The sequence below is a fragment of the Perognathus longimembris genome, chromosome 20 (genome assembly GCF_023159225.1).
Source record: "Perognathus longimembris pacificus isolate PPM17 chromosome 20, ASM2315922v1, whole genome shotgun sequence".
NCBI classification, from domain to species: domain Eukaryota; kingdom Metazoa; phylum Chordata; class Mammalia; order Rodentia; family Heteromyidae; genus Perognathus; species Perognathus longimembris.
The window spans coordinates 45,744,752-45,768,132 of record NC_063180.1 but is presented as its reverse complement, the minus strand read 5'-3'; the positions used below and the strand labels follow the sequence as shown (position 1 = coordinate 45,768,132).

General features: G+C 69.4%; 2 protein-coding genes across 4 annotated transcripts; one reads left to right on the top strand and one right to left on the bottom strand.

The window, feature by feature from the left end:
- Window positions 1-10,047, top strand: Dnaja4 (DnaJ heat shock protein family (Hsp40) member A4). The gene is given in 11 exon segments (XM_048369129.1): window positions 1-50; window positions 2,413-2,592; window positions 4,846-4,949; window position 5,675; window positions 5,915-6,146; window positions 6,990-7,069; window positions 7,072-7,208; window positions 7,491-7,500; window positions 8,175-8,261; window positions 8,264-8,274; window positions 9,820-10,047. Coding segments are annotated over 10 exon segments (939 nt in total). The 5' UTR covers window positions 1-50; window positions 2,413-2,534; the 3' UTR covers window positions 10,039-10,047.
- Window positions 10,048-10,360: 313 nt separating this feature from the next.
- On the bottom strand, window positions 10,361-22,456 carry LOC125368291 (WD repeat-containing protein 61). 3 transcript variants are annotated; one of them, XM_048369172.1, is made up of 11 exons: window positions 22,429-22,456; window positions 20,848-20,897; window positions 19,938-19,965; window positions 17,868-17,973; window positions 16,494-16,666; window positions 15,127-15,275; window positions 14,872-14,965; window positions 12,185-12,278; window positions 11,540-11,632; window positions 11,258-11,336; window positions 10,361-10,483 (listed from the first exon to the last, which is right to left on the bottom strand). In XM_048369172.1, exons 2-11 carry the CDS (start codon window positions 20,857-20,859, stop codon window positions 10,394-10,396), a joined length of 918 nt encoding a protein of 305 aa, XP_048225129.1. In that variant the 5' UTR covers window positions 20,860-20,897; window positions 22,429-22,456; the 3' UTR covers window positions 10,361-10,393. The 3 variants fall into 3 exon arrangements, with proteins under 3 accessions (XP_048225129.1, XP_048225130.1, XP_048225128.1); XM_048369173.1 differs by lacking the exon at window positions 22,429-22,456 and adding an exon at window positions 22,346-22,417; XM_048369171.1 differs by lacking the exon at window positions 22,429-22,456 and adding an exon at window positions 22,337-22,414.
- Between the last annotated feature and the right edge of the window lie 925 nt (window positions 22,457-23,381).

The following is a 23,381-nucleotide window of genomic DNA, read 5'->3' as shown; positions in this document are numbered from 1 at the left end:
GCTGGCGCTGCGCTTCCACCCGGACAAGAACCCGGACGAGGGGCGACAAGGTCGGCGGGGCGGGGGGGGGGGGGGGCGGGCGCGGCCCCCCGGCGGGGGGGGGGGGAGCGTTCCCGCCACGGCCGCCGCCCTTGGATCCGGGCGCCCCAGCTTGGCCACTGCAGGCTCCCGCGGGCGCCTTGCACGTGGGGGTTCCCGCACACCCGTCGTGGTCCCTGCACACCCCGCCGGTGGCTGCTCACCCTTGAGCTCTGCTTTAACTCAGCCCGGGCTCGAACTCCGGGAGGGGCCCAGGGCGCCTGGCTTTGCTGGGCTCAGGGCCGGTGCTCTACCCCTTGAGCCACGCCCCCACCCCGCCACCCCCCCACCCCCACCCCGCCCACCCCCCCCCCCACCTCTGCCACCCCCCCCCCGCCACCCCCCCACCCCCCTCCCGCCCACCCCACCCCGCCACCCCCCACCCCGCCACCCCCCCACTCTCCACCCCCCCACCCCCGCCACCCCCCCACCCCACCCCGCCACCCCCCACCCCCACCCCCGCCACCCCCCACCCCCCTCGTGGCTCTCTGCTGGCCTGTGTGACTTCACAGCCCTTCCTGCCCGGCGGGCGTGTGGCCCCCGTGGCCGTGGCCAGGCAGGGCCGTGTCCCGCGTGGCCAGGACGGGGGGGGGGGGGTTATTCAAGCGCCTGTCATCTCCAGTCTCGCTGAGCGCAGAGGTCCCCCTCGCAGCCTCTCAGCAGGCGCCCGTCTGCTCCCAGGGGCTCCCGGGACCCCCACTTCCAACACCACCTCGTTACGCTTTAAATGCTCACTGTTAGCATCAAGGTGGCCCCCGGGGTTACCGCCGCCGCTAAGTCAGGTGGTGCGTGTGGGTTTGGACAGTGTCACCCCCCCCCCCAATACCGCTCTGCGCCCCCCCGGCCTCCCGCCCGCGCCCCCCCGGCCTCCCGCCCCGCCCTCTGCCGCCTGGAGATGTCCTCAGGGCACCGGCTTCTCAGGAGGCTGAGCTGGAGGCTGGAGGTTCAAGTCCTGCCTGGGCCGGAAAGCCCGCCACATTTTCTGCCTGCCGCTGGCCGGCTTCGCGGGGGAACGCGGGGGCCCCGCGCCCGGCTCTGAGTTCGAGCCCCGCTGCAGTGTGCGTGTGCGCGCGTGTGCCTGTGCACGCAGCAGGGTGCGGCTCCCGATCCCGGCCCGGCCCCCCCTCCGTCTCCGGCCCCGCCCGCTTTGTCCGTCCACGCGGGGCCTCTTTCTTCGCGCTGGTTTTTTCCACCTGAGTCGGTCACTGCATTATTCATGGCTCTTCAAAAATAGATGGGGCCGCGGGGTTTGATTCCCGCGCCGGCTAGCAGCCGGGGCCGCGGGGTTTGATTCCCGCGCCGGGCGGGCGCACAGCCGGGGCCGCGGGGTTTGATTCCCCGCCGGGCTAGCAGCCGGGGCCGCGGGTTGATTCCCGGAGCCGGGGCCGCGGGGTTTGTTCGTTTCCCGCGCCGGGCGCGCAGCCAGGGCTCTTGGCTGGAATCCTCTGGAAGTCTGTGTGCCGGCACTGGGCTTGAACCCGGGGCCTCCCCTTGGGTCGTGGCTCCCCTCGGGGCTTTCCCGCCTGGGATGGTGCCGCGAGCCGCGGGTGCCCAGCGAGGACACAGGGCGTGGCGGGCGTGGCGGGCGTGGGGGGCCCGGCTGGTGGAGCCCCGGCCTGGGCGCCCAAGGTCCCGAGCCTCATTCCGGCCTCAGACTTGAGAAAAGAAAGCACAGCCAGGGCGCGCGCGAGCTGGAGGCCACGGCCCGGCCCGGGGCGAGGCGCAGAGCAAAGCCGGGCAGGCGCTTGCCCCCTCCACCCCCCCCGCCGCCCCCTCCACCCCCCCCGCCCGCCGCCCCCTCCAGCCCCCCTGCCGCCCCCTCCAACCCCCCGCTGCCCCCTCCAGCCCTCCGCTCCCAAGGCCTTGCACGCAGCAGAGGAAGTCAGGGCCCGCCAGGAATGGCTGTGTGCAGCGGCGGAGCTGTGACTGCCCTACGTTCAAGCTGCATCAGAGCCCACGCAAACAGCTTAGCTCGGTGCGGTGGCTGAGACGTGGGGGGGGGAGCCCCCCCCTCGGGTGGCCCCGCCTGGCACCCCCGCCACTCAGGAGCTGGGATGGGAGGATCGCGGTTCAAAGCCAGCCCGGGCGGGGAAGGCTGTGAGACGCAGTGCAGAATTCACCACCAAAAATCAGGAACGGGCTGTGGCCAAGTCGCAGGGCGCCAACGTGGAGTGAACACGTGCTGCAAGACAGCGCCTAGGTCCCGAGTTCAAGCCCCAGGACCGCGCACAGCACGCGCACACACGCACGCGCACACACGCGCACACACGCGCGTGCCACTCAGACCACTTGATCGGTGCTTCTCTTTAAAAACGTGTCCCTTTCCTTTCCAAGTTTAAGCTGATAGCGCAGGCGTACGAAGTGCTCTCGGATCCAAAGAAAAGGGCGATCTATGACCAGGGCGGGGAGCAGGCCATCAAGGAGGGGGCTCCGGGAGCCCCGGCTTCTCCTCCCCCATGGACATCTTCGACATGTTCTTCGGCGGTGGGGGCCGCATGGCCCGAGAGCGGCGAGGTGAGGAGGCTGGGGGAGGGGTGCCGGGGGGGGCCGCGCGCTCGGGCCCCCGAGACGGAGGGGGGGTCCCCGTCCCCCTGGGCGCCGAGCGTACTGGGACGGGGCCGCCCCGGGGGTAGAGAAAGGCCTCTCGCAGGGGGCTGCCCGACGGGCCGTCCGTGGCCCACACCTGCCGTCCTGGGTGCCCGGGAGGCCGGGACCCCAGGCTTGCGGTTCAGAGCCAGCGGGCAGAGAACAGTGCACGGATCCAAGCTCGAGCATGAGGTCCTGAGTTCAAGTCCAGTACAGGCACATGTGCACATGCGTGTGCACGCGCAAAGGCTTCTCTCCTCCCTCTCTCCCCCCCCCCCCCCCCGGCCAGGCTCCACTGCTCCCAGCCTTGATGTATTCAAACCAGAGCCATATTCAAGCTCATGACAGTCTGGATAAAGTCAGAAGAAATATTATTCTACACAGGCTTTGCCAGCCCTGGGCCTTGAACTCGGGCCCTGAGCACTGTCCCTGGCTTCTCCCGCTCAAGGCTAGCACTCTGCCACTTGAGCCACAGCGCCCCTTCCGGCAGTTTCCGTGTATGTGGTGCTGAGGCTTCGTGCATGGAGGCGAGCGCTCCACCACTAGGCCTCGTTCCCAGGCCTCCCCAACACTGGCTTTTCGAGGCTCAGCTTTGGTTAGTGAAGTTCCAAAAAAAGTATTTGTTCTCACATTATAACTGACTTTGGACTTTAAAAAAGCTGCTTGGGGGGCTGGGGATATGGCCGAGTGGTAGAGTGCTTGCCTTGTATACATGAGGCCCTGAGTTCGATTCCCCAGCACCACATATACAGAAAACAGCCGGAAGTGGCGCTGTGGCTCAGGTGGCAGAGTGCTAGCCTTGAGCAAGAAGAAGCCAGGGACAGTGCTCAGGCCCTGAGTCCAAGGCCCAGGACTGGCCAAAAAAATCCCACAAAAAACCCGCTTGGGGTTAGTCTTGTGAACACAACGTACAGCAAATCTAGTGTCTGCGTGTCCTTGCGTGCGCACACACGCCAGCAACAGGACTTGACCTGGGCTTGGTGCTCGTGAGCTTTCTCACACCAGCTGGCTCCCCCTCCGGAGCCGTGCTCCTCCCCCAGTGGGCGGAGCCTGTGCTGGTTCCCGCTGTGATCCTCCGTGCCCCCCCATCCCCGCTGTGGCCGGTTCCCGCTGTGATCCTCCGTGCCCCCCCCGCTGTGATCCTCTGTCTCCCCCCCCCACCCCCCCCCACCCCCCCCCCCCCCGCCATGGCCGGTTCCCGCTGTGATCCTCCGTGCCCCCCCCCGCTGTGATCCTCTGTGCCCCCCCCCGCTGTGATCCTCTGTCTCCCCCCCCCCCCCCCCCCCCGCCATGGCCGGTTCCCGCTGTGATCCTCCGTGCGCCCCCCCCCCCCCCCCCCCCCGCGGCCAGGACCGCAGAGCAGGAGCGGCCCCGCCCTCCGCTCACTGGGATTCCTAGCGCAATCCCTGCCGTCCTTTAGCTGCGGCTCCTCTCGTCTGCTGCTCGCTGCTGGGAGGTGAAAACGTCCACACCCTCACCCAAGTCCCCCTCTACATCGACAGCGGTGACCCCGGACATGGGGCCCCGGTGGGGTGGCCAAGGCAGACAGCGCTTCCCTGCGTCGGGGGGGGGGGCGGGGGGGGACTCTGGGCCCGGGCGCCGTCCCTGAGCGGCTTTTGCGCGAGGGCTCCACCACGTTGAGCCCCAGCGCCTCTCCTGCTTCCCTGGTGGTTCACGGGAGCTGAGGCTCAGGGACTTTCCGGCCAGGGCTGGCTTGGAACCTCCATTCTCAGGTCTCAGTCTCCCGAGTGGCTGGGATGAGAGGCGCGGGCCACAGGGCCCAGCGTGTTTTCCTTTCTTGCCACGAATCACAAGACGTCCTCAGGGCCTAAAGAGCCTGAGGCCCAGGGAGAACGGAACAAGCTTTCGTGAGGTTCAGGGGTGCACGGTGCCCGTCGGGACTGAAGGGCTCCATAGGTCAAGTCCCTTCCACTTCCCAGAGCCGTCCTGGAGAACACCCTAAGTGGTCTGGGGCTTGAACTCGGGGACTGAGCGCTGTCCCTGAGTAGCACTGCACCGCGTTGAGCCACAGCGCCCCTTCCTGGTTTGGGGTGGTTCACTGGGGCCGGTGGGGTGGGGGAGGAGGGCGGGCGTGGCGGGCAGTGCAGCCCAGGACCGCGCGCGTGCGCACCGGTGTGACTGCAGTGTCCCCGACGGTGTCTCGTCCTTTGTCTCGGGCAGGCAAGAATGTCGTGCATCAGCTGTCTGTAACTCTGGAAGATTTGTATAACGGAGTCACAAAGAAACTGGCATTGCAGAAGAACGTGATTTGTGAGAAGGTGAAGGTACGAACGCGACCGGTGCTGTGCTGTGCCTGGGGCTCCCACGTGGAGCCCGCGTGCGTCCCTTAGGTTCTCTCGCGCGAGGCTGCCTGCCCTGTGGGCCCCGCGCTCTAGGCTGGTTCTTGCCGGCTGTCCTTGGGGGTCAGGTCTCATGGATTTGCCAGCCCCGGGTGGCTTTTGCACCACGATCTCGGGCGCTCAGCCTCCTGAATAGCTTAGGACCCGGGGCACAAGCCATGGGGCACAAGCCATGGGGGCACCAAGCCATGGGGGGCACAGCCATCAGGGCACAAGCCATGGGGCACAAGCCATGGGGCACAGCCATTGGGGCACAGCCATTGGGGCACAGCCATCGGGGCACAGCCATCGGGGGCACAAGCCATGAGGGGCACAGCCATCGGGGCACAAGCCATGGGGGCACAAGCCATCGGGGCACAAGCCATGGGGGGCACAAGCCATCGGGGCACAAGCCATGGGGGCACAGCCATCGGGGCACAAGCCATCGGGGCTGGTGCAATGGAGGTTTGGGGGAATTCAGCGCCGATGTCTTGGATCTGGGATGCCACTGGTCGCTTCCTAGTTGAGAGGAGCAAAGCTCGGGGGGGGGGGTCACACTTGGGTAGCCCGCTGTCCGCCCTGTGACTCCCCGGCCTCGGCCGCGGCCTCCCGGAGAGCTGGCGTGATGGGCGGGAACGGCTGCCGCTCAGCTGTTCAAGCGTGGGTTCGAGGGTTTTGTTCCGCCGCGCCCACCTCCGCCCGCTCACGCCGGTGTTGGCGCTGGGCGCGCGGAGCCTCGGCACCGGCCCCGAGCTTTCTCCGCTCAGGCTGCTGCTTTGCCGCGGCCCCCCCTTTCTTTTTCCGTGGTGACTGGCGCCGAGACCCGCCGGGACTCTGCCGGGCTGGCCTCGGGTCCCCTGGCGAGCCCCGCTCCGGGGGCGTCCCCCCCCCCCCCCCCGTTGCCCCTGCAGGCGTCGGCGGGAAGAAGGGCTCGGTGGAGAAGTGCCCGCTGTGCAAGGGGCGCGGCATGCAGGTCCACGTGCAGCAGATCGGGCCGGGCGTGGTGCAGCAGATCCAGACGGTGTGCCTCGAGTGCAAGGGCCAGGGCGAGCGCGTCAGCCCCAAGGACCGCTGCGAGGCCTGCGGCGGGGCCAGGGTGACGCGCCACAAGAGGACGGTGGAGGTGCACGTGGAGAAGGGTGAGCGGGGGGGCGGGCGGCTCCGTGGGGACACGCGGCCGGCGGGGATCGGAGCGTCACGGGGCGGAGCCGGCGGGGGCAGGAAGGTCCCGGCGGCTTCCTCCAATGAGCCACCGCACACCCGGAAGCGGCGCCGTGGCGCAAGTGGCAGAGCACCAGCCTTCAGCCACAAAGCCCAGACAGCACCCCGGCCCTGCGGTCAAGCCCCAGGACTCTTCTAAGACGAGGGCTGGACTGGCTGGGACTGTGGCTCGTGGTAGAGTGCTTGCCCCTGGGTTCGATTCTCCAGCACCATATACACAGAAAATGGCCAGAAGGGGCGCTGTGCTCAAGTGGCAGAGTGCTAGCCCTGAGCAAAAACAAAGCCAGGGACAGCGCTCAGGCCCTGAGTTCAAGCCAAAACAAAACACCAGCCAGCTTTCTGCTGCTTTGGACGGCTCATCTCCCTGTGCAGACGCCGCCTCGTCCCCACGCAGACTCCCTTGGCGCTCCCTTTGCCTGCTGCCAGGCTTTCGGGCCGAGGCTGGCTGGTTTTCCAAATACTGGGTCGTTCTGTGGCTTTCTAACTCCGCAAAGAGCCCGCAGATCGGCGACGAGACCAAAACAACTCGGAAGCAAGTGGCCCAGAGCCGCCCAGGAGCTGCGAGGACCCTGCTCCCCCGGGGCCGCGTGGGGCCCGCGTGGGGCCCGGGCTGACCGTCCCGTCAGGCACCAGGGCCAGGGGCTCCGCGTCTGCACGCGGGCCCGCGCCCTCTGCGTGCCCCCCGCGCCGGGCCGAGGCCTCCGCCAGCTCCGAGTGCGTCTGCGTCGGGGTGGCCGGCTCAGCGGGGACGGCGCTGTTCCCTAGCATGAAAGACGGGCAGAAGATCCTCTTCCACGGCGAGGGGGACCAGGAGCCCGAGCTGGAGCCCGGCGACGTCATCATCGTGCTGATCAGAAGGACCACGGCGTCTTCCAGAGGCGAGGCCACGACTTGATCATGAAAATGAAGATCCAGCTCTCCGAAGCTCTGTGTGGCTTCAAGAAGACCATCAAAACGCTGGACGATCGGGTCCTCGTGATCACGGTCTAAGTCAGGTACCCCCCCCCCCCGACTCCCACGTATGGATTACGATTGGCTTTTGCCAACATAAAGAGACTGCAGAGGTCTATGAATTGCTAGAGGGAGGGTGCAGAAACTCTAGCCAGATGCTGCCAGTGACAGTTTACAAGCCAGCCACCTGCCGGCGACTCCCGGCTGTCACCCTGGCTACCCAGGCCATGACCTCTGAGCGTTGCGTCTGGAGCCAGCCCGACGGTGCAACTCTGCAAGTAACAGCGAAGAGTGGCGCTGTGGCTCGAGTGGTAGAGCACCAGCCGTGAGCAAAGAGGTCAGGGGCGGCGCCCAGGCCCCGAGTTCAAGCCAGGAGCGGCATGAAAGGAAAAATAAAGCCTGTGGAGTCCAGCGGGCCGAGGTTGAGCACTGCACTTCCCCGGCCGCCGTGCCCGACTCTCCCCGTCTTTTTCCTGGGGATCACATAAAATGGGCTTGCGTGCCAGGTCTTCTCATTTGCTAGGCAGTAGCTCTACAGCTCGAGCCCCGCCTCCAATCCTTTTGTCGTGGTGGTGGCTGTTGGTCCGGGCGCCGTCCCGAGCTCTTTAGTTCAAGGCTAGCGCGCTAGCACTTGAGCCACAGCGCCCCTGCCAGTTCTCTGGAGGTTCACCGGAGGTGCGAGTCCGTGGACTCGGCTGCGGGCTGGCTTTGAACTGCAGCGCTCAGATCTCCGACGCACGCCCAGACCGCAGTCCTCCTCCCCGTGCTCCCCGGGGGGGCGGAGGTCAGGCGTGCGTTACCAGGCTGGGCCTCCCGTGTTGCGATGGGCTCTCATGAACTTTCTACCTGGCCTCATCCCTAACGAGGATGACCCAGCCGGGTGCTGGGGCGCCCCGCGCGGGGCTCCCCGCCCTCGCGACTCCTCAGCCGGGTGCTGGGGCTCCCCACGCGGGGCTCCCCGCCCTCGCGACTCCTCACGGTGCCTTCTCTGTGTGGCAGGGGAGGTGGTGAAGCATGGGGACCTGAGGTGTGTCCGCAACGAAGGGATGCCCGTCTACAAAGCCCCCCTCGAGCGGGGCGCCCTCATCTGCAGTTCCTCGTGAGTGTCTGTGCTGCCCCCCCTCCCCCCCAGGACCGCCCGCTCGCCTTGTCACCTGAGCCACAGCGCCACCTCAGCTTTTTATTTATTTTATTTTTATTTTTTGCCAGTCCTGGGCCTTGGACTCAGGGCCTGAGCACTGTCCCTGGCTTCTTCCGCTCAAGGCTAGCACTCTGCCACTTGAGCCACAGCGCCCCCTCTGGCCGTTTTCTGTATATGTGGTGCTGGGGAATCGAACCCAGGGCCTCATGTATACGAGGCAGGCACTCTTGCCACTAGGCCGTATCCCCAGCCCGCCACCTCCAGCTTGTTTGCGTTGTTGGAAATGAGTCTGGTGGGCTTGTCTGCCTGAGCTGATTTCAAGCCTGATCCTCACCTCTCAGCTCTTGAGTGGCTAGGATTGTAGGTGTGAGCCACTGGCACATGCACACGTGTGTGTGCGCGCGTGTGCCTGTGCATGCGCTAGTTCCGGGGCTTGCACTCGGGCCGGGGCTTTGTCAGCTCTTACTCTACCACTTGAGCATGACTCCACACCCAGTCTGGTGGGTCCCAAGCGCGGCTTCCAACTGCGAACCGCAGACACCTGGGCCTGGTTGGGTGCCGGCGCTGGGGGCTGAGCGCGGGGCCTGTGCGCTCCCGGCTGGTGTCCACGTGGGCCGCACCTCCACCGCCCGGCCTGGTCCTGGCTTTGCCCCGCCTGGTTGCCCGGAGGAGTCCGAGCTGGAGTTCCGGCGTGCCCGCCTGCATGTGGGCGGTGTGCCCGGTCCCCGCCCCGCCCCGCCCCTTCCCCCCTCCCCGCAGGTGGTCTTCCCGGAGCAGCAGTGGCTGCCCGTGGAGAAGCCCCGCCCCCGCGCTCACGCCCCGCCCCCGCGCTCACGCCCCGCCCCTCCCCCCCGCAGGTGGTCTTCCCCAGCAGCAGTGGCTGCCCGTGGAGAAGCCCCGACCCGCGCTCACGCCCCGCCCCTCCCCCCGCAGGTGGTCTTCCCCAGCAGCAGTGGCTGCCCGTGGAGAAGCCCCGCCCCCGCGCTCACGCCCCGCCCCTCCCCCCGCAGGTGGTCTTCCCCAGCAGCAGTGGCTGCCCGTGGAGAAGCCCCGCCCCTTCAGGGGAAGCCCCGCCCCCGCGCTCACGCCCCGCCCCTCCCCCCGCAGGTGGTCTTCCCCGAGCAGCAGTGGCTGCCCGTGGAGAAGCCCCGCCCCGCGCTCACGCCCCCGCCCTTCCCCCCGCAGGTGGTCTTCCCCGAGCAGCAGTGGCTGCCCGTGGAGAAGCCCCGCCCCCGCGCTCACGCCCCGCCCCTTCCCCCGCAGGTGGTCTTCCCCGAGCAGCAGTGGCTGCCGTGGAGAAGCCCCGCCCCCGCGCTCACGCCCCGCCCCTTCCCCCCCCCCGCAGGTGGTCTTCCCCGAGCAGCAGTGGCTGCCCGTGGAGAAGCCCCGCCCCCGCGCTCACGCCCCCGCCCCTTCCCCCGCAGGTGGTCTTCCCCGAGCAGCAGTGGCTGCCCGTGAGAAGCCCCGCCCCCGCGCTCACGCCCCGCCCCTTCCCCCCCGCAGGTGGTCTTCCCCGAGCAGCAGTGGCTGCCCCTGGAGAAGCTCCCGCAGCTCGAGGCGCTGCTCCCCCCGCCGCGGCAGAAGGTGCGCATCACCGAGGACATGGACCAGGCCGAGCTGCAGGAGTTCAGCCCCGGCGAGCAGGGCTGGCGGCCGCACCGCGAGGCCTACGAGGAGGACGAGGACGGGCCGCGCGCGGGCGTCCAGTGCCAGACGGCCTGAGCCCCGCGCCCCCCGCGGCCTCCGCGGCCCCCGCGCTCCGTGTCTGTCCAGTGTCCTCATTACAAACCCGGCCCTGTGGACTTCCGCTCCTTCCTTGGCGCGCGGCCCGGCCTCGGCGGGCTCCCCCCTCGAGGCGCGGCGGGGAGCACGCGGGGAGCAGGCGCTCCGCCGTGGGCCTCGCTTTCCTGGGCGACGCGGGCCCCTCACGAACTCCGCGCATACACACGCGCGCCACACTCACGCCTGCGCGCCAATGCTTTATGTTAAAGTCCGAATAGCATCTCCAGGCACGGGACCGTGCTTACACCGTCCGGGGGTGCGGGGGCTCACCTCGGGGCCCCCCGCCGGGCCCCGCTCAGGTGGGGCAGTCGTACACGTGGATCTCCTGGTCGTCCCCCACAGACACTATTTTTGAGCCACTGCCGTTGTATTTCACTCCCCAGACCTAGTTAAAAAAAACAAAACTCCTTTAGGCCTTGATTTGCTTTTGTGCCAGTCCTGGGCCTTGAACTCGGGGCCTGAGCGCTGTCCCCGGCTTCTCTTGCTCAGGGCTACTAGCACTATCGCTTGAGCCACCGCACCCCTTCTGGCTTTGTTTTTCTGTCTATGTGTGCTGGGAATCGAACCCAGGGCTTCATGTACGGGAGGTGAGTTCTCTACCACTAGGCCACGTTCCCAGCCCTCTCCAACTTAATGACACACCCCCAGAGCCAGGTGCAGGTGCTCACGCCTCTGTAACCCGAGCTACGCTCAGGAGGCCGAGGTCAGAGGCCGCGGGTCAAGGCCAGCCCGGGCAGGGAAGCTGCGGCGCGCTCACCTGCAGTGAGCTCGGCGAGGGCGGCCAGGGGGGCGCTGCGGCTGGGGGGGGGGCGCCGGAGGCCGGGGCCAGCGCCCGGCCCGCACTGGGGGCCTCGGCTCCGTCCCTTCCCACTCAAGCCTGGCGCCCCCCCCCCCCCCCAGCCACACCGCCATTTGTTTCCCGCTGGTTAGAGTCCCCGGACTTCCTGCCTCAGCTGCCGTCAGCCTGGGGTCCTCGGATCCGGGGTTGGCTGGGACGGTGGCGCGCTCCCTACAGCTCACTAGGGGTCCGGCCAGGCCCACTGCGGGGAGGGGGAGGGCCCCGGCCCCCCACTCCCCCCGCCCCCCCACACCACCCCCCGCCAGGCCCGGCCGCTACCCCACGGTGGAGAGAAGCCACCTGCGCGGCCCGCGCCCCCACCTGGTCCTGGTGGTCGAAGAAGGTGTGGACGCACGCCCTGGTGCCCACGTCCCACACCTTCACGCTCTTGTCCGAGGAGCTGCGGGGGGAGAGCTCGGCGTCAGCACCGCCCGCCCCCCGCACGCAGCCCCCCCCCCCCCGGCAGCGGGCGGGAAAGCTCCGAAGGGCGCCGGAGCAGCCGTCACTAGAGCCCCCCAAGGGGACGCAGGCCGGGGCCGGCTCTGCCGCCCGGACCCTCAACGCCCCCGGGGCTGGGGGGACCCCGGACCCCGAGCCCAGTACCTGGAGACAAAGTGAGTGTCGTCGGGGCAGAAGGCGACGTTGAGGACCCAGGAGGCGTGGCCGCTCAGCGTGCCGGCCAGGTTGGCGTGCTGCCTGCGGGGAGAGGGGGGCGCTGTGGGGCCCGCGGCGGAGGGGGGCGGGGCCGCGGCGGAGGGGGCGGGGCCCGCGGTGGGGGCGGGGCCGCGGCGGAGGGGGCGGGGCCGCGGCGGGGCGGGGGCGGGGCCGCGGTGGAGGGGGCGGGGCCGCGGTGGAGGGGGCGGGGCCCGCGGTGGGTGGGGGCGGGGCCGCGGCGGAGGGGGCGGGGCCGCGGCGGAGGGGGGCGGGGCCCGCGGTGGAGGGGGCGGGGCCGCGGCGGAGGGGGGCGGGGCCCGCGGTAGTGGGGGGCGGGGCCGCGGCGGGTGGGGGCGGGGCCCGCGGTGGAGGGGCGGGGCCCGCGGCGGGGGGGGGGGCGGGGCGGGGGCCGCGGCGGGTGAGGGCGGGGCCGCAGGGTGCGCAATGCCTCCACACCAAGGCCTTCCGGATGGGGCAGCCCCGCCCGACACCCCGCAGCCCCGCAGCCCCGCAGCCCCGCAGCCCGGCCAGGGCCTCGCCAGGACCCGGGGCCGCCACGGTCCCTGCGGGGCTTGAACTCGGGCGGCGACTCACACATCGTAGATCTTGATGTAGCCGTCGTCGGAGGCGGTGACGAGGAGCTGGGAGTCCGGGGAGAAGGTCAGGGAGCGGATGGGCATGGCGTGGCCTGCGGGGCACCAGGGGAGGCGTGACGTCACTGCCCGTCACCCCACCCGGCGCCCCTGAGCCCCGCGAGACGCCGGGGCCCAGACATGGCCGGCCCTCCGCCCTCCTCCCACCCCAGCCTGACACACGCCGGCACGCGTGCGCACACCCAAGCCCTGACAGGCACACACCCGTGCCACGCCCGCCAGCCCAGACACACGCACACCCCCGTGCCCACGCCCGCCAGCCCTGACACACGCACACACCCGTGACCACGCCCGCCGGCCCCTGACACACGCACACACCCGTGACCCTACCCGCCAGCCCTGACACACGCACACACCCGTGCCCACGCCCGCCAGCCCTGACACACGCACACACCCGTGACCACGCCCGCCAGCCCTGACACACGCACACCCCCGTGCCCCACGCCCGCCAGCCCTGACACACGCGCACACCCGTGACCACGCCCGCCAGCCCAGACACACGCACACCCCCGTGCCCACGCCCGCCAGCCCTGACACACGCGCACACCCGTGACCACGCCCGCCAGCCCTGACACACGCACACACCCGTGCCCACGCCCGCCGGCCCAGACACACTCACACCCGTGACCACACCCGCCAGCCCAGACACACGCACACACCCGTGACCACGCCCGCCAGCCCAGACACACGCACACACCTGTGCCCACGCCCGCTGGCCCTGACACACGCACACACCCGTGACCCTACCCGCCAGCCCTGACACACGCACACACCCGTGACCACGCCCGCCGGCCCTGACACACGCACACACCCGTGACCCTACCCGCCAGCCCTGACACACGCACACACCCGTGACCACGCCCGCCAGCCCTGACACGCACACACCCGTGACCACGCCCGCCAGCCCTGACACACGCACACACCCGTGCCCACGCCCGCCAGCCCTGACACACGCACACACCCGTGCCCACGCCCGCCAGCCCAGACACACGCACACACCCGTGACCACGCCCGCCAGCCCTGACACACGCACACACCCGTGACCACGCCCGCCGGCCCTGACACACGCACACACCCGTGCCCACGCCCGCCAGCCCTGACACACGCACACACCCGTGACCACGCCCGCCAGCCCAGACACACGCACACACCCGTGCCCACGCCCGCCAGCCCAGACACACGCACACACCCGTGCCCACGCCCGCTGGCCCTGACACACGCACACACCCGTGACCACGCCCGCCGGCCCTGACACACGCACACCCGTGCCCACGCCCGCCAGCCCTGACACACGCACACACCCGTGACCACGCCCGCCGGCCCTGACACACGCACACACCCGTGACCACGCCCGCCAGCCCAGACACACGCACACACCCGTGACCACGCCCGCCAACCCAGACACACGCACACACCCGTGACCACGCCCGCCAGCCCTGACACACGCACACACCCGTGACCACGCCCGCCAGCCCTGACACACGCACACACCCGTGACCACGCCCGCCGGCCCTGACACGCGCACACCCGTGCCCACGCCCGCCAGCCCTGACACACGCACACACCCGTGACCCTGCCCGCCGGCCCTGACACGCGCACACCCGTGACCACGCCCGCCGGCCCTGACACGCGCACACCCGTGCCCACGCCCGCCGGCCCTGACACACGCACACACCCGTGACCACGCCCGCCGGCCCTGACACACGCACACACCCGTGCCCACGCCCGCCAGCCCAGACACACACACCCGTGACCACGCCCGCCAGCCCAGACACACGCACACACCCGTGCCCACGCCCGCCAGCCCTGACACACGCACACACCCGTGACCACGCCCGCCGGCCCTGACACACGCACACACCCGTGCCCACGCCCGCCGGCCCTGACACACGCACACACCCGTGCCCACGCCCGCCAGCCCCGACAGGAGGCCGAGATGTGGGGATTGCGGTTCAAAGCCAGCCCGGCAGGAAAGTCCATGCGACTCTCATCTCCAACGAACCACTCAAATCCCCCCAGACGTGCCGCCGTGGCCGGGGACAGAGTGGACAAGCTCAGGGACAGTGCCCGCCCTGCGCTCAAGCCCCGGACCAACACAAGCAAGCAAACCAAGGAGCCGTTCTTCCCACAGCTCTGTGCGACCAACACCAACAGAAAGAGCCAGCGACAGGGCCGGGTGGGCGAATAAATACTTTTTAAACCGGTTCCTCACAACGAGCACTTAGCACTTAAAAGAACAGGCTCGAAGCAGCGAGGAGAGAGAGCGGCGCTTGGCGCCTTCCAGCCTCCAACTCCAAGAGCAGCTGGCAAACCTAACACTCATTTGCACCAAGTTTCCTCCCGCAGCCCGCAGCCTCGGACTTGAACCCGGGCTCTCGACCTCACTCCGCTTTCTCACTCCGCGCCGGCGCTCGACCCCTTGGGCCACTCTTCCACGTTCACTTTTCTGTGGTCTCGCGGACTTTGCCGCCCAGGCTGGCTCTGAACCGCGATCCTCAGATCTCAGCCTCCCGAGTGGCTGGGGTGACAGGCGTGGGCCCCAGCCCCCAGGGTGACAGCACGTCAAGGAAAGCGTCTCCTTTGGGGTCCGAGAGCGCAGTGTGCACACGTGAAGCTGAGAGGCTGTACCTTCAAGCGTGTGAAGCAGCTTTCCAGTGGCAATATCAAAAATGTTGATGATTCCATCGATGGCCCCGCTGGCCAGGTACTTCCCGTCGGGGCTCTGCGGGCGGAGCACAGGGGGCGGGGCGCTCAGGCGCCGGGGGCCGGCCCACACTGGCCACGCCCGACAGCCCCCAAGCCCCCCAAGCCCCGGGACGCGGGCCAGGGACACTCAGGCCGGGGCAGCGGGGCCGAGGCCCGGGAGAGGAACGGGCTCCTTACGTAGGCAATGCTCAGGATGAATTTTCCTCGTGTGTCCAAAGAGTATTCCTTCTTCCCGCTTTCCACACCAAAGATGTTCACTTTGCCCACGTGCGTGCCCGTGGCCAGATACTGGGAATCCGGGGAAAAGGCCAAGGTCCAGGCGTCCACTGGAGAGGAAAGAGAAGGAAACCGAGTCACGGTGAGGCCGGGCGGCCTCAAGCTCAGGAGCTGCGCGTGTCAGGTGTGCGTGTGGAGTGGAGGTGTGCCCCACGAGCCGGGAGCGGGCTGGCGGGTGTGCGCGTGTCCGGTGTGCGCGTGGAGTGGAGGTGTGCCCCGCGAGCCGGGAGCGGGCTGGCGGGTGTGCGCGTGCCGGGTGTGCGCGTGGAGGTGTGCCCCGCGAGCCGGGAGCAGGCGGGCGGGTGTGCGCGTGCCGGGTGTGCCCCGCGAGCCGGGAGCGGGCTGGCGGGTGTGCGCGTGTCCGGTGTGCGCGTGGAGTGGTGTGCCCCGCGAGCCGGGAGCGGGCTGGCGGGTGTGCGCGTGTCGGGTGTGCGCGTGGCAGGTGTGCCCCCGCGGCGGGTGCGGACCCTCTGCCGGTGGCTCTAGTTCGAGGGCTCTGGCACGCTCTCTCGGCGGCCCGGTGCCAAGGGCTCCGCTGTCACCCCCACCCCTTCGGAGGCTGGGATCTAGGAAGAACCGAGGTCGACCCCAGCCCGGCAGGCGAGGCCCCGAGACTCTCAGAACCCGGAAGTGGTGCCGAGGCTCCACGTGGCGGAGCGCCACGCCTGCGCACAAGCGCTCAGGGACGGCGCCCAGGCCCCGAGTTCGAGCCCCAGGACCCACAGATGAAACAAGCAGCAACAGGGCAAAAGCAAGGAGGCTGCAGGGGCGCCGTGCAGGTCCCGCGCTCGCGTCCCGGGCGTGGAGAGAACCAAGGACGCGTCCCGCGGTGAGCGCGGGCCCCGCGTGAGTGTGCGCACACGCGTGCACACGCGCGCACGCCGCGGGCCGAGGGCACCCACGCCAACGACGAGGCCAAAACCCGGGGAGACCCCCAGCCCCGGTCCCCGCGTGCGCGGCCCGCCCCAGCTGCGCCTCAACTGCCACGGCGGCCATCGCCCGGTGCGGGGCGACTGAGCAGACCGGACCCCCTCCCCGCCCCCGCTCCCCCGCCCCGGACCCCGCCCCCTCCCCGCCCCCGCTCGCCGGCCCCCCTCACCGGACCCTGCCCCTGCTCCTCACCGGGCCCCGCCCCCGTCCCTCACCGGGCCCGCCCCTGCTCCTCACCGGGCCCCGCCCCTGCCCCGCCCCATCCCTCACCGGGCCCCGCCCCCGCCCCGCCCCCGCCCCTCACCGGGCCCCGCCCCCGCCCCGCCCCCGCCCCTCACCGGGCCCCGCGTCGATGGACTTGATCTGCTTGCCGTTCTCCAGGTCCCACAGGCGGATGTGCGCGTCCAGGGAGCTGGAGGCCGCGACGGGCAGCGTGGAGCTGACGTCCACCGACACCACGCCCAGCTGGTGGCCCTCCAGGCTCCACTGCAGGTCCAGCCGCTCGTCACGCCTGCGGGGGCGGGGCACACGAGCGTGTCACACACGCAGCCCCGCCGGCGCACGCAGCCCGGCGCACACGCACCTCACCGCACACGCACCTCGCCGCACACGCACCTCGCCGCACACGCACCTCACCACACGCATCTCGTCACACACGCATCTCGCCACACACGCATCTCACCGCACACGCACCTCGTCACACACGCACCTCGCCACACACGCATCTCACCGCACACGCACCTCGTCACACACGCACCTCGCCACACACGCATCTCACCACACACGCATCTCGTCACACACGCATCTCACCACACACGCACCTCGTCACACACGCACCTCGCCACACACGCATCTCACCGCACACGCACCTCGTCACACACGCACCTCGCCACACACGCATCTCACCGCACACGCACCTCGCCGCACACGCACCTCGCCGCACACGCACCTCGCCGCACACGCACCTCGCCGCACACGCACCTCGCCGCACACGCATCTCACCACACACGCATCTCGTCACACACGCATCTCACCACACACGCATCTCACCACACACGCATCTCGCCACACATGCATCTCGCCACACACACCTCACCACCACACCAGGCCCCAGACCCTGGCAGGCCTGGGTTGTGATCTCTTCTGTTCTCAACAGGGCTTTGATCTGACCAGCAGGCAAACAAGAAAAACAAAAGAGGGGACAAAACAAGCTGGGGTTTGGCGGCCACACAGGCCGGCCCGGAGGAGTTAGTGTCGCCAGCAGCAGCTCGAGGGCACAGAGGGCAGCCACCGCCGCAGCCCCACGCCCCCGTCCAGGGCCCGGCCACTCGGGGGCCGAGACCCGAGGACCAGGGCTCACAGCTCGCCGGAGCCATGTCCGGTGGACCAGCAAAAAGCCCGACGTGGGCTGGGCACCAACGGCCCACACTGCCATGCTGTCCACACAGGAGGCCGAGACCCGAGGATGGCAGTTCAAAGTCAGCCTGCGCAGCAAAGCCCGTGAGACTCTCATCTCCAGTGAACCACCGAAAAGCTGGGAGTGGACACGTGGCTCAAGCGGTAGGGGGCTGGCCTCGAGGAAAAGCTCCGGGAGAGCCTACAGGCCCCGAGTTCAAGCCCCGGGATGTACGTGTACACGTGTACACACACACACACACACACACACACGGCAGCCCTGTCTCCCCAGGCTGCATGTCAGGGGAGAGGCTCACCACTTCCAGACCTTCACCAGGTCGTCCAGCGAGCCCGTGACCACGGTGTCTACGCCGTCCTTCTTGTTTGTCCCCCAGGCCACCGACCAGATGGCGTCATCGTGGGCTGGGATGGAGAGAGCTTCGTGACGAGGCTCCCCTGCGGTCTGCAGGTGCGGAGCCGAGCCCCCGCCCCCGGGGGGTGGCTGGGTCCCCGCTGCCTCCCCTCTCTCTCCTCCCACAGGGCACCTGCTGCAGTGGGGCTGCTCAGTGAGCCGCTTGCCCTGGCACGCAAGCCCACCCGGGGGGGGGGGGGGGCGAGAGGAAACCAGCCAGGTCTCCAGCGGGGAGCCCACCCCCCAGGCCCTCAGCCCGGCTGGAGAGAGAACACAGGAGACCTGCCAACAGCACGAGGCAAACATGGGTGCGTTCCCAGTTGGGAAAAAGGTCTTTATGGCACTCAGCGTCAGCCGGCTTAGTAACCTAAGTGTCATCTCAAGCACAAGAACAGGCATGCGGGCACAGCCCTGTAACTCCAGAACTCAGGAGGAAGGGGAAAAACAAAAGGGTCCACCGTTCAAGGTCAGCCTAAGCTACACAGTAAAACTCTGCTTTCAAAATCCAAGGGCTTGGCTGAGAATGTGGCCTAGTGTCAAGAGTGCTTACCTCATATACCTGAAGCCCTGGGTTCAATTCCTTAGCACCACATATATAGAAAAGGTCAGAAGAGCCACTGAGCAAAAAAAATAAAAAAGCCAGGGACAGTGCTCACAGGGACAGTGCTCAGGCCGAGTCCAAGCACCAGGACTGGCAAAGACAAAACAAAAAAATCCAAGGGCTGGCCGATACTGGTGGCTCACACCTAGAATGCTAGCTACTCAGGAGCTGAGATCTGAGGATTGTGTTTCAAAGCCAGCCAGGCAAGAAAGGCTGTGAGAATCTTTTTTGTTGTTGTTAGTCATGGGCTTGAACTCTGAGCCTGGATGCTGTCCTTGAGCTCTTCAGTTCAAGGCTAGTGATCTACCACTTTGAGTACCACTTCCAGTTTTCTGCTGGTTCACTGGAGATAAGTTACGGACCTTCCTGCCCAGGATGGCTTTGAACCTCGATCCTCAAATCTCAGCCTCCTGAGTAGCTGGGATGACAGGCGTGTGAGACTCTTATTCACATTAAAACTACAAAAAAAACCCCAAAAAACCAGAAGCACCTTTATAGCTCAAAAGTAGTAGAGTGATAGCTCTGAGCAAAAAGACAGCTCCCAGGCCATGAGTTCAAGCCCTGAGACCAACAATAAATAAACACAATAATCCCAAGGGCTCCTAGGGCGCTGGTGGCTCCCATCTGTCATCCTAGCTGCTCAGGAGGCTGACATCTGAGGACCGTGGTTGGAAGCCAGCACGGGCAGGAAAAGTCTCATCTCCAATTTACTCCCAAAAGCTGGAAGTGGAGCTGTGGCTCAAGTGGTAGAGCGCCAGCCTCGAGCACAAAAGTTCAGGGACAGCGCCCAGGCCCCGAGTTCAAGCCACACAACCAGTAGGGGAAAAAAAAGCCAAGGGCTGGAGGCATGGCTCCGTGGTAGAACACCTGCGTTCAAGGTCCAGTGCTGCCAGGAGAAAAAACAAGCGCCAGGGCTGGGGGTGAGCTCTGTGGAGAAGGACGCGCCCGGTGTGCTGGGGGGGGGGGGGGGGGCGGGCAGGCCAGCAGTCCACCCCGAGGCACAGAGTGGAGAGGAAGAGGAGAGGGGCACCCCAGCCAGTCGCGCACTGAGGGGGCTGCAGAGCTGGTATGGACATACAGACGTGGCCCGGAGAGCCGGGTGCACGACTCACGCCTGCCGGTCCAGTTACGCAGGGGGAGAGCTGGGTTGGAGGCCAGCCCCGGCAGAAAGTGAGTGACGCCCCATCTCGGGGGTCATCTCAGCCACGCGAGGGGCACCAAGGGGGAATTCGGTCCCGGCCATCGTCCGCTCCAGCCCCAGGACCGGCAGCAGGCGGGAGGTGTGACTCGAGTGGCAGAGGCAGGCAGGCCCAAGCGACGGGCGTGGAGGGGCTGAAGCAGCGCAGGAGACCCGCACGCAGGCCGCCTCCTTACCTTGCTCCTGCTTGAAGAGGATGCTGTACTGGAAAAGAAGAGAGGCCGCGTTGAGTCACCGCCCCCGGCCACGCCCCCGCGACGGCCACGCCCAGGGGCTGAGCAGCGTTAGCCACGCCCCTGCGATGGCCACACCCAAGGGCTGTGGAGCATTGGCCACGCCCCCGAAACAGCCAGGCCCAGGGGCTGGGCAGCATTACCACGCCCCCACGGCGGCCACGCCCCTGCGATGGCCACGCCCAGGGGTTGTGGTGCGCCAGCCACGCCCCCGCGATGGCCACGCCCAGGGTTGTGCGGCGTTAGCCACGCCCCCACGGCGGCCACGCCCAGGGGTTATGGAAGGGTGCAAGACTTGTCGCATTGAAAAAGAGGAGCAGCGACTGTTGCCCAGGACAGTGGCCCAGGCGGGTCCCCGGGGCCGGGCGGGGGTGCAGCTGACTCTAACCGCCGATTCACCACCGAGAGCGGACTCAAGCGGAGGAGCCCCGGCTGAGGGGCCGCGCGCGGGCCTTGGGGTCACGCGCGCACTCCCCACAGGCCCGCGCACGCGCAGTAATTCCGTGTGCGCGCCGTCCCCGGGCTCGCGGGCTCCCGGGCTCAAGGCGGGCGCTCCACCACTGGAGCCGCAGCGCCACTTCCGGCTTTTCTGGTGGTTTAGTGGAGACAAGGGTCTCGCAGACCTTCCCGCCCGGGCTGGCTTCGAACCCGGGTCCTCAGATCTCAGCCTCCCGAGTTGCCGGGCTGGCGGGCGCGCTGCTTCCCCGAGTGCTGACCCTGGGAGGAGTGGGTGCCCTGGGCCCCCCGCGCTTGGGGAAGGAGACGGGAATGGGGGCGCTCAGCCGGATCCTAGACTCCACACCAGACACGGCCTGCGGGGCTGGCCGCGTCCTCCCCTCCGCACACACCTTACCTGGGTGGTCATTTCCTCAGTCCGGGGTGAGGGCTCAAGGCCAGACGGCTCTGTGGAGGCAAGGGCGAGGGCGTCGGCGGGGCCGGGGACCCCCGCCTGGGGCTCCGGACGCCCCTTCACCAGCCCAGCCGCCCGCCCACGGCGTTCGCCCCCTCCCTCCCGGGGCTCCACCACCGCCGGCGGCGTCCTCGGCCGCCTTCTCCCCTGGCCGGTGTGCGGGGAGGGGGAAGCAGGGCCCCTTCCCACCGACACGACCCTCCCTCCAGCCTGGGGTAACCCAACGCAGAGCGCTTGGGGTCCACGCAGGTCTCCCCCCACGCTGCCGGCCAGAGCTCAGGGGTGGGGGAGGCGACGGGCCCGGGGACGACACCGAGCTGCAAGGATTCGGCCTAACCAAGCCGGCTTGAAGCCGGCGGGGAGGCCCGGGGGGCGGGGGGCTGAGCTGGGGGGTCGCGGTTCAAAGCCAGCCCGGAAGGGACGTCCGTGGGACGCTCCTCTCGGTGAGCCACCCAAGAGCCACCGGTGAAGCCGTGGCTCAAACGGCACAGGGCCAGGCCCGGTGCCCGGGCCCCGAGTGCGCGCTGTGTGCGCACCCGCGCGAGAGCCCACACCCGCACGCCGCTTTCCTCCGAAGCAAAGGGGGGCTCGGGGCGGCCAAGGAAGCTTAGGAGGCCCCGGCCGGGTCCAGACACCAGCCTCAGACCGGGCGGCCACGTCCGCGTCCCGCGGCGGGACCCGCGCCTCCCCGGCGGCCGCCCCGCTCCCGCCGCCCCGGCGTCTCCCGGGGACCCCACGGGGGCCAGCGGCGCCGTGCGCCGGCCCCAGATCCCCGGCCCCCGACCCCCGACCCCCAGGCCCCGGCCCTGACCCCGCCCCCCAGGCCCCGGCCCCCAGCCCCTGACCCCGCCCCCAGGCCCCGGCCCCCCGCCCCTGACCCCGCCCCCAGGCCCCGGCCCCCCGCCCCTGACCGCGTCCCCCAGGCCCCGGGCCCCCGCCCCTGACCGCGTCCCCCAGGCCCCGGCCCCCCGCCCCCCAGGCCCCGGCCCCCCAGTCCCCCCGGCCCTGACCCCGCCCCCCAGGCCCCGGCCCCCCGCCCCTGACCCCGCCCCCAGGCCCCGGCCCCCCCCGCCCCTGACTCCGCCCCCAGGCCCCGGCCCCCGACCCCCGCCCCCCAGTCCCCGGCCCCCCCCACTCTGCCCCCCAAGCCCCGGCCCCCCAGTCTCCCCGGCCCTGACCCCGCCCCCAGGCCCCGGCCCCCCGCCCCTGACCCGGCCCCCCGCCCCTGACCGCGTCCCCCAGGCCCCGGCCCCCCGCCCCCCAGGCCCCGGCCCCCCGACCCGCGGCCCCGGGGCGGGCGCGGGGTTTGCGGCCCGGGGACCTGGCCCCGCGCACGCCCGCCGCCTCTCCTCTCCCCGCGTCCCCGAGGCCGGCCGGTGAGCCAGGGCCCAAGGGGGTCCGGAAGCCCCGCGGGCCCGCGGCCTGGAGCAACCTTGCGTACGCCTGCCTGGGAGCGGCCCCGGCCCCGGCCCTCAGGAGCCCCAACGACCGAGCGGATCCCACGGGCCGCGCGCCCCAGCTCACCCCGCGCGCGGCCCGGCCACACCTGTGACGTCAGGCTCTGTGCGCCCCGGGCGCGCCGTGATGAGCGGCAAGGGGGCTGGGCCGCCAGGGTCCCGGCGCCCGCCGCAGCGCCCCCTGCCGTCCGGACACGGAGCCGCCGGAGGCGAGCGCGGAGGGAGAGGGCGGGGCCTCGGGGCACGCCCCCGGGGGCAGGGCCTCGGAGGACACGCCCCCGGGGGCAGGGCCTCGGAGGACACGCCCCCCAGGGCTCGGAAGTCACGCCCTAGGGGGCGTGGTCTCCGGAAGCGCTCTCTTCTGATTAGGACCCTGAGAAAAGACCAGGTCCCCTAGGGGTGAGGACCCAGAGCCATTCCCCCCTCCCCCCCGGGGCCTCTGGGAACATTCTAGATGAAGGTCCCGGGAATCTGCTTTGTGGGAGCGCAGAGCATTTTATTTTGCTTTATTTTACCCATTTTTTGCCAGGCCCGGGCGTGCCCTCGGGGCCTGCGCGCTGCCCCTGCGCCGCTCCACCCACCACAGCCCCGCCCCGCCCCGGCCTTTCCGGGCGGTCGCCGCCGCCTGGGCCCCTGGGATCGGGGATCGGCCTCCAGCTTGGTCCCCGGAGCGCGACGGGCCGGGGCCCGGGCGGCGCCCACCGCGAGCTCCCCGCGCCCGCCCGAGGCGGGATTGAAGGGGACCCCCGGGCGGGCGGCACCTCTGACTTCAGGGAAAGCCGCTGCAGGCCCGGGGCCTCTGCCCCAGTTACAGAGCTGACTCCATCTTGATTAGGGAAGCGGGGTAGGAAATGTTGGGGGGGAGTAGAGCTGACTCCATCCTGGCTATTAGGTCAGCCTGACCCCCAAATTCTGCTTCTGTAAATGGCTTGCTTCACTTGCTGCGGGCTCTGCCCCCTGCGTCAAGCCCTCCATCGGTGCTGCGGCTTTTACCTGTATAAACCCCAATTTGAGGGCTGC